This window comes from Scaptodrosophila lebanonensis, unplaced genomic scaffold (genome assembly GCF_003285725.1).
Source record: "Scaptodrosophila lebanonensis strain 11010-0011.00,11010-0021.00 unplaced genomic scaffold, SlebRS2 tig00000061-arrow-pilon, whole genome shotgun sequence".
Taxonomy (NCBI): domain Eukaryota; kingdom Metazoa; phylum Arthropoda; class Insecta; order Diptera; family Drosophilidae; genus Scaptodrosophila; species Scaptodrosophila lebanonensis.
Genome location: NW_022060554.1, coordinates 3,474,754 through 3,493,600, shown reverse-complemented (window position 1 = coordinate 3,493,600; position 18,847 = coordinate 3,474,754). Strand labels below are relative to the sequence as shown.

The 18,847-nt window shown below is 37.4% G+C and overlaps 1 protein-coding gene across 1 annotated transcript in view; it reads left to right on the top strand.

Annotated features, from left to right (window-relative positions):
* LOC115624964 (CUGBP Elav-like family member 4) overlaps positions 1-18,847 on the top strand; it is a 247,570-nt gene that overhangs the window by 164,062 nt on the left and 64,661 nt on the right. The window contains exon 4 of the mRNA XM_030519819.1: positions 2,090-2,169. Coding sequence (XP_030375679.1) covers positions 2,090-2,169 — 80 coding nt within the window. The remainder of the gene's footprint in view (positions 1-2,089; positions 2,170-18,847) is intronic.

Genomic DNA, 18,847 nt, shown 5'->3' with positions numbered 1-18,847 from the left:
TTATAATGCGGCAGATGCTGAAGTGTCCAGTCTTGCTTTTGATTTGTATGTAAATTGAATTTTGTTTTTGCTGCAAGACTTCAAAGCCCCAGCCTATGGACATCCCTTAAATATTCGTTGCGCTCACTCCTTTGACAGTAACTACTGTTGCTTGATTTTCTTTTAATTAATTTAATGACTTAAAGTTCCACAAATTATCCTGGATCTTAGTGAGTTAAGATAAATGACAAAATGCGAAAGTTCCAAGCGCTTAGTTATCAACGTAAATACCTAAGATGGGAAAGTTGATGTGTACTAATTGGCTATTTGGAGCTTAGTTTGTTTGCAATGGGCTGTAAAATTTTAATAAAGCAGTTGGTAATAATAGGCGTACTTACATTAAACTTCAACGGCATTTTCTTTTACCTAAACAACTTGGCTAGTCTGGGTGGGAATAACTTACTAGCCCTATACAAATATAGCGCCTAAACTTCTCTTTCAGATTGAAATTTCTGATTGCACCAATAGGATCCAAAATTGGGTTTGAAAAGATTTGGTCAGCGTTTTCTTCAATCAATAAATAGGAACTTCTGATTTTATCGATTACAAATCTAAAGCCCCTTGTTATATCTACGATACATGTCAAGTTTACAGTTATAGGGTGTGGTGGACTTATTCTCAATATGTGGATTGTCAAAAGACGTGGGTCGGAAATCGATGAAACCTGCATAAGCAACTGTAATTAGAAACCATATGACGGAGAGAGTGAACGATGGGCGGAGCTTGTCTCTTCCACGCAAGTCCTTATAATTTGACATACGAACACTAGCTACTGGTAGTAATTCATGGTAATAAATAAGTTCCCGTAGTTTTTACAGAAGTAAGCTAGATCTGATGGATCACGATAAATGGCAACGAAAAAACTAAAAGTTGACTTTGATTTAAGCTTTCCAAAATGCTTGGCAGTTGCTTTGTTTTTCTTTTGCTTTTTTGTCCGGCCTGGCTACCATTTTTCTTTTTCCCTTATTCTTTTTCGTTCCTGCCCTTCCATGCGCTTCTGTGCATTGCGGATTAACAGTCAACAAAATATTTTATTTTTTATTGTTAAGCGCGCAACAAACATCGACGCTGATTTGCACTTGTGTATGCCCGTTCCACTGTCCATTAGACCGACTATCTGGCTTGGAATCTGTGTGTGTTTTTGTGTGTTCCTCAGGATTTTGTTGTCACATCAACACAAAAACATACAAAAGAAGAACACCATGTGGCACCAAACAAAAATCCACTTGCATTTTTTACACTTTATATTTTGTAAATTTTCAGCGCAGAAATCCCCTTGCCCCCTCATCTTTTCTCTTTTGTGCTACATCTCGCGTTGTTTGCTCGCGAAATTTGCGCTTGTCTGCCTTTCGGCTTGTCAGCTCGCATGTTTTAGGAGGGATTTGTTCCTACATGTGGTATGTTTTTTTTTAGAGAGTGTTTTGTGCCATGGGAGTATTGTGTAGGAAATAATAATAAATAATCTCGTATATTTTGGAAACTATAAGGCGTAGGGACACCTCTCTCCTTCGCAATTAGTTATAGCCCCATAACATCCTTAATTCTTGGAATTAGTTAGTATTTAGTTAGTGATTATGTGTCCATATTTCATCATGATTGTCAGATTTTTAAGGAAGTTTTCCCCATAAATATAATCTCTGCCCAAGCGCTAGCTGCCGCTGCGACTAAACTCTGTACTGTGCAGGCATACCCCATTTACGTGAGTTCAAATACCAAAGGAGGAGTGTCGAATTTTATTATTTAAATTTCTATAATTATTGTACAGAGTATTTCAAAGTCGGGACACCCGACTTTAGTTTTTTTACTTGTTCGTTTTAAAAATTTGATTTAAAACCATAGAACATTATTTATTACAATCAAACAACAGTGCTCGATTGTCCAATGTATACATACATACATACATACGAATGTACATACATGCTATAGTTGGATATTCGGACCCATTGAGAACGACACTTAATAAAACCCAGAGTGTTACAAGACCTCAACAATTTCATGTTAATAACAAATCATTCTTACATTTTACTTAAACTCTAATTTATAATTTTAGGCTGCGCTTTCATTAAATTTGGTTCGCAACAAGAGGCACAATCAGCAATAACCAATTTACACGGAAGTCAAACAATGCCGGTGAGTAGCTAAATTATGTGCGTGCACTCATAGAGCACAGTGAAAAATATGTTTGATCAACTCGGAAATTCTTCTATCAATTTCAAACATCTTGTTTCTACAATCCTCTGTAGACTAGTTTAAGTTAAATCCATTTTTACGCTTCGAGTATAGTGAATAATAATTATAAAGAGTGACAGCTTGAGCTCTCTATGACAACGTAGCGCTAACCGGTGCCGGTACGTGAATTTTTTTTCTTGTGAAAAATAAATGAAATTTGCATGACACTTGAGTTATTTTGCACGTAAATTGCTTCTTTTGACAAACAAACAACAAAATACACAGGCCAACCAGAACACACACTCGCACACTCACAAACTGAGAGCTCGTATGCGGGTACAAAAAAAATGGGGAAAGAGAAAAGCAAACTGAAATGGCTGCCATTGTTGTGTTCTCGGTGTTGACGTCAGCCAGTGCAACTCGAAAATGTCACACCCACGTCCCCGCTGACCGCACTACCCGAAACCTTATCATCCAAAGTTTACAAGCCAAACCAATTTTACATTTTTGGTTTGTGGGTTGTTGTCTCCGCTTTAATTCGTTTCTTTCCCTTTGCGTCTAGGGCTGGCTCTCCAACGTGTTGCCACATTTAAATTCAAATTCAAATATTGTTGATGAAATTTGTTGCTTAATTTGCAATTTAGATGTGTTTTTATACAAACGCCGTTGAAATCATGTGTCTACTTGGGCAGAAGTTGATGATGACGCTGATGATGCCGTCAGTGATGAGACAAAAACCGTTAGTTCAACTTTGGCATTTGGTAATTACTGCAGAGCGCGTTTTGAGCACTGCGATTTCCTGCCGGTTTAAAAATATTTAGCCTGTTATTTGGGCTATTGGACATGTAACGACCTATCACCTCAGAATCAATAGATATACGTATAGCTCAGAAAACCTCGAAATATAAAATGCTCGACACGCCTAATTGAGTTATAGCATTAAAACATTTAGAGTAGAACAACAAGTAAAAAAGCTAAAGTCGGATGTCCCGACTTTGAAATACTCTGTACATATGTTTACAATAATTATAGAAAATAAAAAAAAACAAGTAAAAAAGCTAAAGTCGGGTGTCCCGACTTTGAAATACTCTGTACATATGTTTAGAATAATTATAGAAATTAAAAAAGTAAGACAATTAAAAACAAGAAAGGAATGCTAAAGTCGAGCAGGCTCAACTCTTAAATACCCTGTACCACCCCACAAAAAAGTAATTAAATTAATTAATTAATTTAATTTAATTAATTAACTAAATTAATTTAATTAATTAACTAAATATTAACTAATTAAATGTAAAATATTCCATGCATGCATACATACATTTACATCAGAATCGTGCCTTATGCGTGTTTGTGTACTTGTACATATGTATGTATGTGTGCATTGGGCCTGGTTATATGGCTATAACTTTCTTTCCGATCATTCTATCATAATGAAACTTGGTATACGGATATATAATTACTAACCTAATGAGACTACTATTTTAGTTCAAAATTCCAAGAATTACGGGAGTTATAGAAAATCCGCAATAGGGGGGGAGTGGGGGGGGGGGGGGGTGGATCAGAAAAAATTAACAAACTCGTCCTTTCTCGGTCTCAGGACAATCTGTATACCAAGTTTGGTTATTCTAGCTCTTATACTTTCGGAGATCCTTGCGCTCATACAGACAGACGGTCAGACGGACATGGCTATATCGACTCGTCTTCTCATCCTGATCAAAAATATATATACTTTATGGGGTCTGCCACGCCTCCTTCTGTGTGTTACATACATGCGCACAAAACTAGTATAGCCTTTCACCCTTTGGGTACAGGCTATAAAAATTTGATCGATTTTATCTCTTTTGGTATTCGAACTCACGTAAAGGGTGTATAATTGCGTATCTATGCGCGTCTATTCGTGTCTGTGTAAGCATGTTCGCAGTCAACCAAAGCAACAGCATCAACAACAGCCGCAGGCAGCGCTTGAGCAGCGCTGCGGCAGCAAATATATTTATGGCTATAACACCATGTTAAATCGGACTCTTGGCATAAGGACATATAATTACTAACTGGGGGTATTTCCAAAATTTGTATGTATGTCCGTATGAACACCTGGATCTCAGAGACTACAAGAGGTAGAGACACCAAACTTTGGACAAAGATGCGTTATGTGTGTACGCTGTGCAAGTTTGTTTTATTTTTTTGATTTTCCCACCCACTTCCCCCCTATGAGGGTTTTCCCGATTTTCCATTCGTATAATCGCCTATATCTCCGAGACTATAACACCTACGGTCACCAAATTTTAGTCCCAGATGCCTTATGGAAATACGCAGAAAATGTGTATTTTGGAAATTCCCTCCCTCCCCCCTCTCCCATGTAAATCGAGATTTTCTCTAACTCCTATCTAACAGTTAGTTATTATGTGTCCGTATGCCAAGTGTCACTATGATGACCGATTTAACAAGAAGTTATAGCCATAAATATATTTGCTGCTGCAGCGCTGCTCAAGCGATGCCCGCGGCTGATGTTGATGGTGCTGTTTGGTTGACTGCTAACATGTTTACACAGACACGAATATACGAGCTTAAACATACATAGACTCACATTGACGCAATTGCTATGTAAATGTGCAATTATACACCCTTTACGTGAGTTCGAATACCAAGAGAGGTAAAATCGATCAAAATTTTTGTTTAATTCTCTTAATTTTTTTAATTTCTATAATTATTCTAAACATATGTACAGAGTATTTCAAAGTCGGGACATCCGACTTTAGCTTTTTTACTTGTTTTCAAATGAAAAGTTTGAGTTATAAATTTTGTCCGATCGATTTCCAATTTGGATAATGTAATCAAGGTAACTAAATCTGCAACTTTGCATTTAAGGATTTTTTAAATTATTGAAATACGGGTTTCGCTTTACAAATGCAGGCAGAACAAGCAACATAAAATGCATATCACACATTTGGGGACAACTTAGTACACATACACACACACACATACAAGCATCTGTTCATGTAGTTACGTACAAACGATTGAAATAGCCAAAGCCAAAATGTGAGACACTAATGTGTAAATGTATGTACACATGACAAGAAATATTAATTATTTAAAAACGATTTAAAATTTTCAAAAGTTTTTTTTTGGACCCCCTTCAGAAAACCTGCGTACGCCCTTGACAGACTACAAACACACGGTTCTCTACGTACGGTTAAAACAGTAAAGATTAACAAAACAAAACCCATGGATGCATAAATATGTACATACTTGTATGTATATGTTTCCATACTCTGTACATAAAATGCAACAGGAAGAAGGAGGCGTAGCAGACCCCACAAAGTATATATATTCTTGATCAGCATGACGAGACGAGACGATCTAGCCCTGTCTGTCTGTCCGTCTGTCCGTATGAGCAACTGGATCTCAGAGACTATAAGAGGTAGGGACACCAAATTTTGCACAGAGATGCGTTTTATGTGTACGCTGTGCTAGTTTGTTTTATTTTTTGTGATTCCCCCCCCCCCCCCCCACTTCCCCCCTATGGGGGTTTTCCCGATTTTCCATTCGCATAATCGCCTTTATCTCGGAGACTATAAGACCTAGGGACACCAAATTTTATTATGTGAATACGCAGAAAATATGTATTTTGGTATTTCCCTCCCTCCCCCCTCTCCCATGAAAATCGCGATTTTCTCTAACTCGCGTAACTCTTGGCATATCGAACTAAAATTTTGCAAATACCCCCAGTTAGTAATTATTTATCCGTATGCCAAGTTTCATTATGATAGACCGATTTAACAAGAAGTTATAGCCATAAATATGTTTGCTGCTGCAGCGCTGCCCGCAGCTGTTCTTGATGCTGGTGCTTTTGTTGACTGCGAACATGCTTTCACAGACACGAATATACGAGCATAAACATACATACACTCACATAGACGCAATTGCTTTGTATATGTGAAATTATACACCCTTTACGTGAGTTCGAATACCAAGAGAGGTAAAATCGATAAAAATTTTTGTTTAATTCTCTTAATTTTTTTATACCCTGTACCCGTAGGGTAAAAAGGGTATATTAGGTTTGTGCAAAGTATGTAACATACAGAAGGAAGCATCTCCGACCCCATAAAGTATATATATTCTTGATCAGCATGACGAGAGAAATCGATCTAGACATGTCCGTCTGTCCGTCCGTCTGGATGAACGCGAGGATCTCAGAAACTATAAAAGCTAGAATAACCAAAGTTGGCATCCAGATTCTCCTAGGTCCGAGTAAGGACGAGTTTATTTTTATACCCTGTACCCGTAGGGTAAAAAGGGTATATTAGGTTTGTGCAAAGTATGTAACATACAGAAGGAAGCATCTCCGACCCCATAAAGTATATATATTCTTGATCAGCATGACGAGAGAAATCGATCTAGACATGTCCGTCCGTCTGTCCGTCCGTCTGGATGAACGCGAGGATCTCAGAAACTATAAAAGCTAGAATAACCAAACTTGGCATCCAGATTCTCCTAGGTCCGAGTAAGGACGAGTTTATTTTTTTTTTTTTAATTTTCCCCCCCTTCCCCCGCTACAGAATTTCGTCAATAGCGTCCACATTTCAAATGCTACCTAAACCAAACTTTGCACACATAATTTATATATTATTGTCTACTGTTGTTTATTCAATTCGGTCAATTCTAAGAAAAGTTATTAGCGAAACAAATTCTCGCCAGTACAACCCCCCCAAACTGCAGCAACAAGTTCGCTCTTCTTCTTCCTCTTTTTGCTGCTATGGGTGCATATAACTCAGTGACGGAAGTTTACCTGGGTACAGGGTATTACACTGTCGGGCTTGCTCGACTGTAGCGTTCTCTCTTGTTTTTTTTTTAATTTTCCCCCCTTCCCCCCGCTGCAGAATTTCGTCAATAGCGTCCACATTTCAAATGCTACGTAAACCAAACTTTGCACATATAATTTATATATAATTGTCTATTGTTGTTCAAAATTTTATTCAATTCTTTCAATTCTAAGAAAAGTTATTAGCGAAACAAATTCTCGCCAGTACAACCCACAAACTGCAGCAACAAGATCGCTCTTCTTCTTCCTCTTTTTGCTGCTGCTATGGGTGCATATAACTCAGTGACGGAAGTTTACCTGGGTACAGGGTATTACACTGTCGGGCTTGCTCTACTGTAGCGTTCTCTCTTGTTAATTTCTATAATTATTCTAAACATATGTACAGAGTATTTCAAAGTCGGGACACCCGACTTTACATTTTTGAGAATTTGAAATTGAGATGGGCATTGTAAGTGCTTTTTGATCGTGGCGTGATCGTATTGACTCAGTAATGCACGAAAAGACACAAATGTTAATCGGGAAAAATGAACAAACTCGCCCTTTCTTGGGCTCAGGAGAATCTAAATACCAAGTTTAGTTATTTTAGCTCTTATACTTTCTGAGATCCTTGCGTTCATACAGACAGACAGACGGACATGGCTATATCGACTCGGCTTGTCATGCTGATCAAGAATATATATATTTTGTGGGGTCTGCCACGCCTCCTTCTGTGTGTTCCATGTACACTCGCACAAAACTAATATACCCTTGTACTCTTTGGGTACAGGGTATAAAAACACAAACTCGTCCTTTCTCGGACTTAGGAGAATATGGATACCGTGTTTGATTATTCTAGCTCTTGTACCTTCTGAGATCCTTGCGCTCATACAGACGGACGGACGGACGGGCAGACGGACATGGCTATATCGACTCGGCTTGTCACCCTGAATAAGAATATATATACTTTTTGTGTTACATACATTCGCACAAAACTTGTATTTCCTATCACCCTTTGTCCTGCCACGCTTCCTTCTGCCTGTTACATTTTCAGCTCCCGCAAACCTAATATACTCTTGTATATTTTATGTACAGAGTATAAAAAGAAACACACAAAACTGTTTAGTTTTATTCGTTGTAAGATTGCAAAGACTGTTCCTCTATTGTAGTCTTATATGTAAACTAGCAGGTATTGCCCGTCTTAACCCGGTATTTATTTTGTGTGTGCATAACCTACCCATATGTTTTCACCTTATAAGTTACCAGTAGGAAGGCATTTAAGGTATTTAAATGAACATTTTCTGTTCTTGACAAAAAATTGTTCAGTAGTCCGTTACATTTTTGTTCTTGCCAAACTATTTCGTTAAACGAACATGACCACTATAACTAATATTTTTTAAAGCTCGTTTTCCCCCCTTTGGAGCTAGAATTTTCCAAAAGCCTTTCTTAGTGTGCTCCTACACTATGATGGATACTATGAAAGGATACTTGAGTCCAAATTTCATCTTTTACCGTTTGGGATGTGCGTTGATCACCAATTAGTCAGGACAAACTGTTATATATATAGAGATAACGCAACGTTTTAAGATAGACTATGTGCAAAAAAGGGGAATAATTATAAGAGTATATCCTAATTTTAAATTCACATTTGAGTCTCTTCGTGCCATATTGAGTCAATACGGTCACGCACAAACTCGGAATATGAAACACGGCACTCGTGTCAATGCCGTGCAGCGATGAGCCACGATCAAAAAGCACTGACAATTCTCATCTTAATTTGCTTGAGTAAAACTTTGGATAGTTGAAGCCACCGATACCATCAAAATATCGAAGTTTGAATGCAATAAGCAGAATATTTAAATAACAAAATCTAATTATTTATTGACATCAATAAGAACAAATCATATACATACATACATCTGCCCGCAATGCGAAGCAGAATATGCGTAGCTCCGTTATTCGGTTTCTGCTTTACTATCGCTTACGCAGTCGTTGCCTAGCGACGGTAACTGTTAACTTTTGGCGTTTTGCCTTTGCAATTAACATTAAATGGTCACAACGAAAGAAGAAGAGCGAGCCAATGACTTGCAGTTGTTGTTGTTGTTTTGTATGTACATGCTACATACATATACAGGCATACATGCATATGCATGTACATATGTATGTATGCATGGGCACACATAGACACGCATAGAACTGTTGCTTGTTGTATGTATGTGTGAGTGTGTGTATGCGATGTCCCCAACTATTTGATATATGGCAAGTAAAAAACATATTGCTATATTATAATCGTTGAATGCCAATTGTTCATATAGTTAGGTTGATTACATTACCCAAATTTGAAATCGATCGGACAAAATTTATAACACAAACTATTCATTTGAAAAAGTGAATAAATATTAAAACCCCAATAATAAAATTAAATGCGATATATCGAAAATATCGATACTTGTGTTGATATATCGTAATACATGTCGAATACAAATACATCGAAAAACATCGTTTGAGAGTTATTGATTATAATACTGTATTCGATTGTTCACTGTACACATACATACAAATGGATTTGTATGTGTACGGTAACTGTAAACTTTTGGCTTTTTGCGTATGCAATTAACAGCCGTAAATGATCAAAGCGAAAGAAGATTTGCGAGCCAATAACTTGAAGTTGTTGTTGTTGTTTTAAAAATTTTTATTTGAAACCATAGAACACTATTTATTACAATTAAACAACAGTGTTCGATGGCCCACTGCACACATACAAACCTATGTATGGATATAAGAATGTATGTACGTACATACATACTTATTGATGTACATATGTACATACTATACATACAGACGTATGTACATACATATGTATGTACGTATGTAATACATATGGTGCTGGTGTAATTCATAATGCGAAATTCTTTCTAGGGGGAGCAATGTCCCCCCTGCCCAACCTGCGTACGCCCTTGTAGTCCGTTGTCCTAAAAACCCCTTATGCCAAATGTACTAAACAAAGAAAATATAACACAAAAATGTTTATGTTATAATGTTAATAATTTTTAATTAATTAACATTTCTTGCCCTGTCAGTGCAAGATGAATGTACTTTTGTACATATGTATGTATGTATGTACATACATGTGTACAAATGAACATTCACACATTAGTGTCTCACATTTTGCTTTGGCTACTTCAACCGTTTGCACGCAACTACACGAACAGCTGCTTGTATGTATGTATGTATGTGTGTGTGTGTATGTATACTTAGTTGTCCCCAACTGTTTGATATTTTGTATTGTTTGTTCTGCCTGCATTTGTAAAATGCATATTTTAAAAATCGTTAAATGCAAAGTTGTAATTTTAGTTACGTAGATTATATTACCCAAATTTGAAATCGATCTGACAAAATTTATAACACAAACTTTTCATTTGAAAAAATGAATAAATATTAAAACCCCAATATTTCAAGCTCCAACACAAATTTCGAACCGAGTATGCAGTTTTGTTTGTATTCTTTTATAGATTATAAAAACCGAATTTAAAGTTGATCGATTCAGAAATGCAGAATTTTCAAACAATCTTTGGAGCTACTTTTCCCCCCTTTGGAGCTCGAATTTTCCAAAATCCCTTCTTAGTGCGCATCTACACCATGATAGGATACTTGAGCCCAAATTTCAGTTTCCTAGCTTTTACCGTTTGGGCTGTGGGGTGTTGATTGTGTTTCAATTTTTCCACGGAAAACCCCCCTTTTTCATGCCCCAGGAAAAATGGTGAAAAACCAAGTATACAGTTTTTCTTGTATTCTTTTTGAGAGTGTACAAACTAAGTTTAAAGTTAATCGGATGAAAATTGTAGATTTTTCATACAAACGTTGGAGTCCATTTTCCCCCCTTTGGCGTTCGAATTTTCCAAAACCGCTTCTTAGTGCTCACCTACACTACTGAAGACAACATGTGTCCAATTTTCAGCCTCCTAGCTCTTACCGTTTGGGCTGTGCGTTGATTGCAGATAGCTTTTCGTTTACCGAATTTTCCACCGGAAAATCATTATTATTCAGGCCGCAGGAAAAATATTGAAAAAATCCAAGTATATAGTTTTTTTTGTATTCTTTGTGAGAGTATACAAACTAAGTTTGAAGTTAATCGGATAAAAATTGTAGATTTTTCATACAAATGTTGGAGCTCGTTTTCCCCCCTTTGGAGCTCGAATTTTCCGAAACCCCTTCTTAGTGCTCACTTTCACTATAAGAGGGATCTTGTGTCCAAATTTCAGCTTCCTAGCTCTTACCGTTTGGGCTGTGCGTTGATTGCCAATCAGTCAGTCAGTCAGTCAGGACAAACTGTTTTATATATATAGAGATGAATATTTAAATGTAGTACAAGGAAACAAATTTAAATGCCTTTGGTTTTTCTACTTGGATCCAATTATTTTAAAGATTCTTCGAACACACTAAATAGAAATGTTGAATACATCTAGGTTTTATCTTTTATTTAAAATTACCCAAAAATGAACTCAAAATAAGTTATTCAAGTCGTTTTAGTTGTACTATAGCTGACCAGAATCTATATTGTTTACTGATAATGTATTCTTACCCTTGCCTTCGGCTCGATCTGACCAACAACATATTTTCATGAATTTCAGACTCAAAGTTTAATCAGCCGCAAGTTAATTTCCAGCTTAAAAACTTTGTAGCTCCCACCAAATACACAGGAATCGCCACCCAACGTTGGCTTTTCTGTTGATGTACCACAAAAAGCTTTTAAAAAATTTTGATTACGCAAACCTTAAGCTGCTTATGGGCGTCGACTGACTGACCGTAAAGGTGGCCACGAATACATATCTACATATTTACATATGTATATACCCACCTAGCAGCCGCCAGAACGCTCATTAAAAAGGAATTTACTGTCAACGTCTGGGATCAGGGCTGTTCGTTTCGTTTGTTCTTCATCACATTGTTGTTGTTAATCTGTTGGCACTCAGTATGTTATAAATCGCTTTTAGTGCGGTTTGCGTGAATTATACTTCCGTCGCAGCTTTCTAAATAAATAACTGGAAAAGCTAAGGTCGGGTGTCCGACTTTACACTACTCTGTAAATATGTACAAGTATGTGTATAATAATTAACGAATTTTAAACTGTAAAGGAATGCTAAAGTTGAGCGAGCTCAACCCTTATACTTGTATACTCTCTGCCTCCCACCAAAAGGAAAAAAAAATTTATTTAAAACAAGAGAGAACGCTACAGTCGAGCAAGCCCGACAGTAAAATAGCCTGTACTCTCCACAAAAAAGGAAAATTAAAAAAAAAAATTATACATTAAATTATTTAAAACAAGAAAGGAACGCTAAAGTCGAGCAGGCTCAACTCTTAAATACCCTGTACCACCACACAAAAAAAAAATGGATACAAAAATTTAATTAATTAATTAAATTAAATATAAAATATTCCATACATACATTTACTGTATGTACTTGTACATATGTATGTGTGCATTACATAATTATGTCCAACCAGCAAGAAATACAGCTGCGGATACAGCTTGGGCCTTGCACAGCGTATACACATAAGGCGTCTTTGTGCAAAATTTGGTGTCTCTAGGTCTTATAGTCTCCGAGATATAGGCGATTATACGAAAGGAAAATCGGGAAAACCCCCATAGGGGGGGAAAATCAAAAAAATAAAACAAACTTGCACAGCGTACACACATAAGGCCAAATTTTAGTCCAAGATGCCTTATGTGAATATGCAGAAAATGTGTATTTTGGAATTTTCCTCCCTCCCCCCTCTAACTCCCGTAATTCTTGGAATTTCGAGCTAAAATTTTGCAAATACCCCCAGTTAGTGATTATAAGTCCAAATGCCATGTTTCATCATGATAGGCCGATTTAACAGGAAGTTATAGCCATATATGTACATGAGACCAAGCAGTGCCCGCAGCTGTTGTTGTTGTTACTGCTTTCTTAAGGCACACGAAACATACACAGACACACACATGCACGCATAATTATTCTACACATATGTACAGTATTTCAAAGTCGGGACACCCGACTTTAGCTTCTCTACTTGTTTTAATTTTCCTTTTTGTTAAATCTTAGGAGCTGCTTAAAACAAACCGTTGTTCTTACCGATTAGTGTTTTGGCGCCTGGTGATCTAGGTATGCATCCACAGCCCGCCACTCCCAAGCTTCGTCATTAAAATCCACAACCTTCTTTTTAAATTGTATTGCACTCCTAACGACGGTACTCGAGTAACATTACAACGATTTAAAAATTGCTTAGTAGTAGTAGTAAGTATGCCGTAGCGCCCAAGAATACAAAATACTTATACAATCCAGCCAGGAACAACAAATAAGGACAAATAAGAACAGCAACAAAGGCGACAACAACAGCAAGGGTAGCACCACATCAAAAACACAATCAGCAACACCACTACGCAATGGCATAGAGGGCGACGCCATCTATTGTTCGCAGCTGCTGCATTAGAAATTCAACTTATACTTTTAGGCGTTGTTGTTAAGCTTCTCAACAGAATACCCCAACTCCCACCCACACCCAAACACAAACAGAACGCCAGCGGCAACACGCGGCACAACAAACAATGGCGTGTGAATTAAAATAGAAAGGCAGCCAGGCAGCCAACGCCAGTCCTAGCGTCTTGACTTGATTCTCCAAGGTGTGCGAATGTGTACGTGTATTTGCGACTGTGGCCGCTGAATCGGAAAGTGCGCCACCCGTCTTCTCAGCTCTTGCAACATATGGGATACCGTTTTTGTCAAGTCACATTAAGCGTGTCTTGCTGGCTGTCGAAATTTCTCGCTCTATACGGGCTAAATTGTTATATAAATAAAAACATAATTGATGCTATAGCAGCAAAAGAAGCAAAAAGGGAATGGTGCTATAATATTCACTGTACTCTCTGGTGGCATATGTTCAGCCAATTCAGGCATACTAAAGCAAGCAACACCAGAAGAAGCAAAACGAGCAAAAAAATTTTTTTTTTTGCATATTTTACCGAGAAAACTTGTTGGATCGGCCTCTGAACATGCAGCGCATATCATTATTGTCCTCCCCTCTATTTTCTTTGCGCCATGCTTTAGTATTTTTTTTTTTTTATTATTTTGCGAACGTTATATGCCGTAGAATGTGTGTCTGCCAGTTTATGTTGTCAGCTGGCAGATTCATTGTTTACAGCTGTAACCGAAAATTAATTTGAAATTTAAATGCTTTCTACCTTAAGGTTGCCAGATCCAAACTATTTTTTCATGTACAAGTAATATATGAAGTTATATAGGCATTCGTTTTAGTTGATCTACCAATCTGAATATATTATTGCGCACCATTATCAATTGATTTATAAATTATATAGAACCTTAAAAGGATAAAACACCCCAAAGAAAATGTATAGTTGCAAAAATATTATAATATTTAGTTGAAAAGCGGGTATGGTGTAAAATGTGCATGATTTAAAGTTTAAATTTTAAACTGTAGAACTTGCTTGTTGGTAAGCCAAATAATGTTATTTGTGTCAGACTAATATAACATAGGAACAGTATACTCGTACATATTTGGAACTATATGAAATTTAATTGTGGAAAAGTATATTTGCCAAACTTAATAACCTCCAATTTTTATACTCTGTACATAAAATGTACAAGAATATATTAGGTTTGCGGGAGCTGAAAATGTAACAGGCAGAAGGAGGCGTGGCAGACCCCACAAAGTATATATATTCTTGATCAGCATGATGAGACGAGTCGATCTAGCCCTGTCTGTCTGTCCGTCTGTCCGTATGAACACCTGGATCTCAGAGACTATAAGAGGTAGAGACACCAAACTTTGCACAAAGATGCGTTATGTATGTACGCTGTGCAAGTTTGTTTTATTTTTTTGATTCCCCCCCTCCCCCATTTCACCCCTAGGGGGGTTTTTCCGATTTTCCATTCGCCTATATCTCGGAGACTATAGAGACTATAGACTATAGACCTAGAGACACCAAATTTTAGTCCCAGATGCCTTATGTGAATACGCAGAAAATGTGTTATTTAGAATTTCCCTCCCTCCCTCCTCTCCCATGAAAATCGCGATTTTCTGTAACTTCCGTAATTCTTAGAATTTCGAACTCAAATTTGGGAAATACCCCCATTTAGTAATTATGTGTCCGTGTGTCAAGTTTCATCATGATAGACCGATTTAACAAGAAGTTATAGCCATAAATATATTTGCTGCCCAAGCGCTGGCCGCAGCTGTTGTTGATGCTGGTGCTTTGGTTGACTGCGAACATGCTTACACAGACACGAATAGACATGCATAAACATACATACACTCACATAGACGCAATTGCTTTGTATATGTGCAATTATACACCCTTTACGTGAGTTCGAATACCAAAGGAGGTAAAATCGATCAAAATTTTTTTTTTAATTCTCTTACTTTTTTTAATTTCTATATTTATTCTAAACATACATATGTACAGAGTATTTCAAAGTCGGGACACCCGACTTTAGCTTTTTTACTTGTTATACTTTGTATATGAAATGTACAAGAGTACATACTTGTATACACGTATGAGGTTTGCGTGAGGTGAAAATTGTAACAGACAGAAGGATGTGTGGCAGACCTACAAAGTATATATAGTATTCTTGATCTGATATGTCTATCTGTCCGTCCGTCCTTATGAACATCTGGATCTCAGAAGCTATAAGAGCTAGAGACACCAAATTTTGCACAAAGATGCCTTACACAAGTTTGTTTAATTTTTTAGATTTCCTTTTGTGAATGGGCTGAAAATGTTATTTCGGAAATTTTCTCCCTTCCCCCTCTCAACCGCAGTTACTGGTTTTGCATAATTCTCGTAATTCTTCGAGTGATACTCAAATATGACAAATACCTCCAGTTTAATCAAGATAGGCCAATTTTAAAGGAACTTATAGCCATAAAGGTTCTCTCTGCCCAAGCACTACCCGCACCTGCTGTTGTTGTTACTGCTTTGGTTCAACTTTGTACTGCATACATGCTCACACACAACCACGTATAACACGCCTGTGCGTGAATATACACGCATAGACTCACATACATAAACGCAATTGCTATGTAAATGTGCAGTTATACACCATATAAATTTTCTTAATTTTTTATAGTTTCTTTAATTATTCTACACACATGTACAGAGTATTTCCAAGTCGGAACTCCTGACTTTAGCTTCTCTACTTGTTTGCGTACGAGTATGTTTTCATTCACGCAAACATACACGCACTCACAATTACAAAGCGACATCACCATCACCGGCTTAACCATCAATTTCAATTTTCCCCCAAACCGAATCTTAACAGAGCTGCCACATACAATTTTTGGCATTGCCCATTCGTGGTCCCGCGCAGTCGCAATTTCTCGCTTGCTGCCGTCTGTCTTGGCCGCGTTCAAGAGTCTATGGTAAACTAATTTTTTCACTCAATATCTTGACACTAGCACTTTGGAATCACAATCAAATGTGTGCACACATACGAGTAGACGCACATGCCTGTGTGCTTACTTGGAATAAAATCCGGCAGCCGTTGCGGCAATACACTTTTCATCATATACTATACATACAATATATAAAAAAAAACCACCATCAATTTTCGTTACCCAAAATTTGGCACAAAGCTTAACGTTGCTTGCAAAGGAAAGTGCACCTTTTTAAAAAACTAAAGACATTTGCGGAGATGTCTTATACTCACCGGTCATAAAAATTATATTTTCACAAAAGAGGTAGTGAATGCTTAAGATAGGCATTATTGTTCCCTGTGAATAATATTACAAGACAACAAGAATGGATAAAGCGGGCTATAAATAAATATATATATATATATATATATATATATATATATATATATATATATATATATATATATATATATATATATATATATATATATTTTGTCTATATAAGAATATGTGTGGTCTTGATGGGATGAATTGGCATCCCCTACCACTCAGCAGTTAGCCGTTTAAATAGATGAGAAGCAGAAGAAAGGAGTCAGTTGCAGTTCAGAAGTCAGTAGTCGTTGTTCAGCCGTGAGAAGCAGAAGTCGTCGTCACAAACCCGTCATCGTGTACGCGTGTAATCAGCCGTTCTTTCGCCGTACCGTCCGCAGCAGTTAAAGAAGTCTAGCATTGATCATCATCTCAAATATCTTTAATAAATAGAATTCCAAACCATTTATACCTTTTCTTCAAGTAATATAATAAAACATTACATTTGGGGGCTCAACCTACCGAACTCATGTGTAAAATACACAATTTAAATATACGCAGTAAAAGTACAGTGCGCTCATGAGAAACGCGGAAGTGAAGTCGAAAGTGATAACAAGGAAGCCTGTTCAAAAGAAAGACATAAAACCAACACCGTTTTCTTTAGTACAAAAGGGACGGTACAACACACGGTCGAAAAGACACACCGCAATGAACGATCAAGAAAAAGGAGAACTGACGCAAGCGCTGTCACCAAGTGTTAAAACGACAGATGAAGAAAATACAGTGGCAGAAGTAGCATCCGATAGAAAAGGAATCGAAAAACCGTTAGAAATTCAAAGCACAGTAATGGACGGCGCAAATCAAATAGCCGAAAATACGCAAGTGTTGCAGCAGTTAATAAAGTTGATGACTCCCAAAATTCAAGCAGACGAAGTGGACAAAAGTGATTCTGGAGAATTTTGCAAAAAGTGTATCAGTTGAACAGTGGTTCGAAAACTTTGAGCTTAACGCAGATGCCTACGGCCTAAACAACAAGCAGAAATATGTTCAGGCGCGTGGCAAAATGACATGTACAGCCAAGTTGTTTTTAGACTCTACTACGGTCTATGAGTATGCAGAGCTACGCCGAATACTTTTTGAAGAGTTCAGCCGTAAATATGTTTGTAGTGCAGACGTACACAAACAATTGGCAGGTAGATCAAAACAAAAGGAAGAGAGTTTTCATGAGTATATGCTTCAAATGAAACGTATAGCTGCACGGGGCAAGATCGACACAGAATCTGTAATCAAATACGTAGTGTGAGACTTAAATTTGCAGACGGATTTTAAATACAACTTTTACCAATGTCAGTCGCTTAAAGAGCTAAAAGTATGACATGTACGAAAGTGTAACAGAAACAGATGAAATATCAAAAAAAGTGTTTCAACATAATAAGAAGATGGATAAACACAACAGAAATAACAAGCAAGGAAAAATTGAAAAGAAGCATCACTGTTTTAACTGCGGCTCAACGGAACATTTGCGCAAAGACTGTACAGCAGATTTAAAATGTTTTCGCTGCAATCAAAATGGGCACATGTCGAAGGAATGCCCTAATCAAAAAACAATTAACGTGGTGTACAACGCTACTCGATTAAAGCCGCTGCAAATTGTAAATGTTAAGCTTAACGGGCTGGTTGACACGGGCGCTGACGTCTCACTGCTGAAAAGATCAATCTATAACAAAATAAAGCGCGTCAGCATAGTTACATTCAGGAAGCAAAGGCTGTGTTTCTTGCTGGCAAAAAATTTCGACATTACATACTGGGCATCCCATTTAAGATAATTACCGACTGTTCGGCTTTTAAGAGTACGCTAACTAAAAAGGATGTGCCTCGAGAGGTAGCGCAATGGGTCGTCTACTTACAGGACTTCGATTTTGAAGTAGAGCACCGCCCTAGCGAACGAATGAAGCATGTGGATTTTCTCAGCCGGTACCCAGAACATGTTATGTTAGTGTCCTCGGAGCTCTCGGCGCGCATGAAAAAAACACAGCAGGATGACACAATGATTAAAGCTGTTTGTGAAATTCTCAAAAGTCAGCCGTACGAAAACTTCAAGCTTAAAGGAGGGCTTTTGTT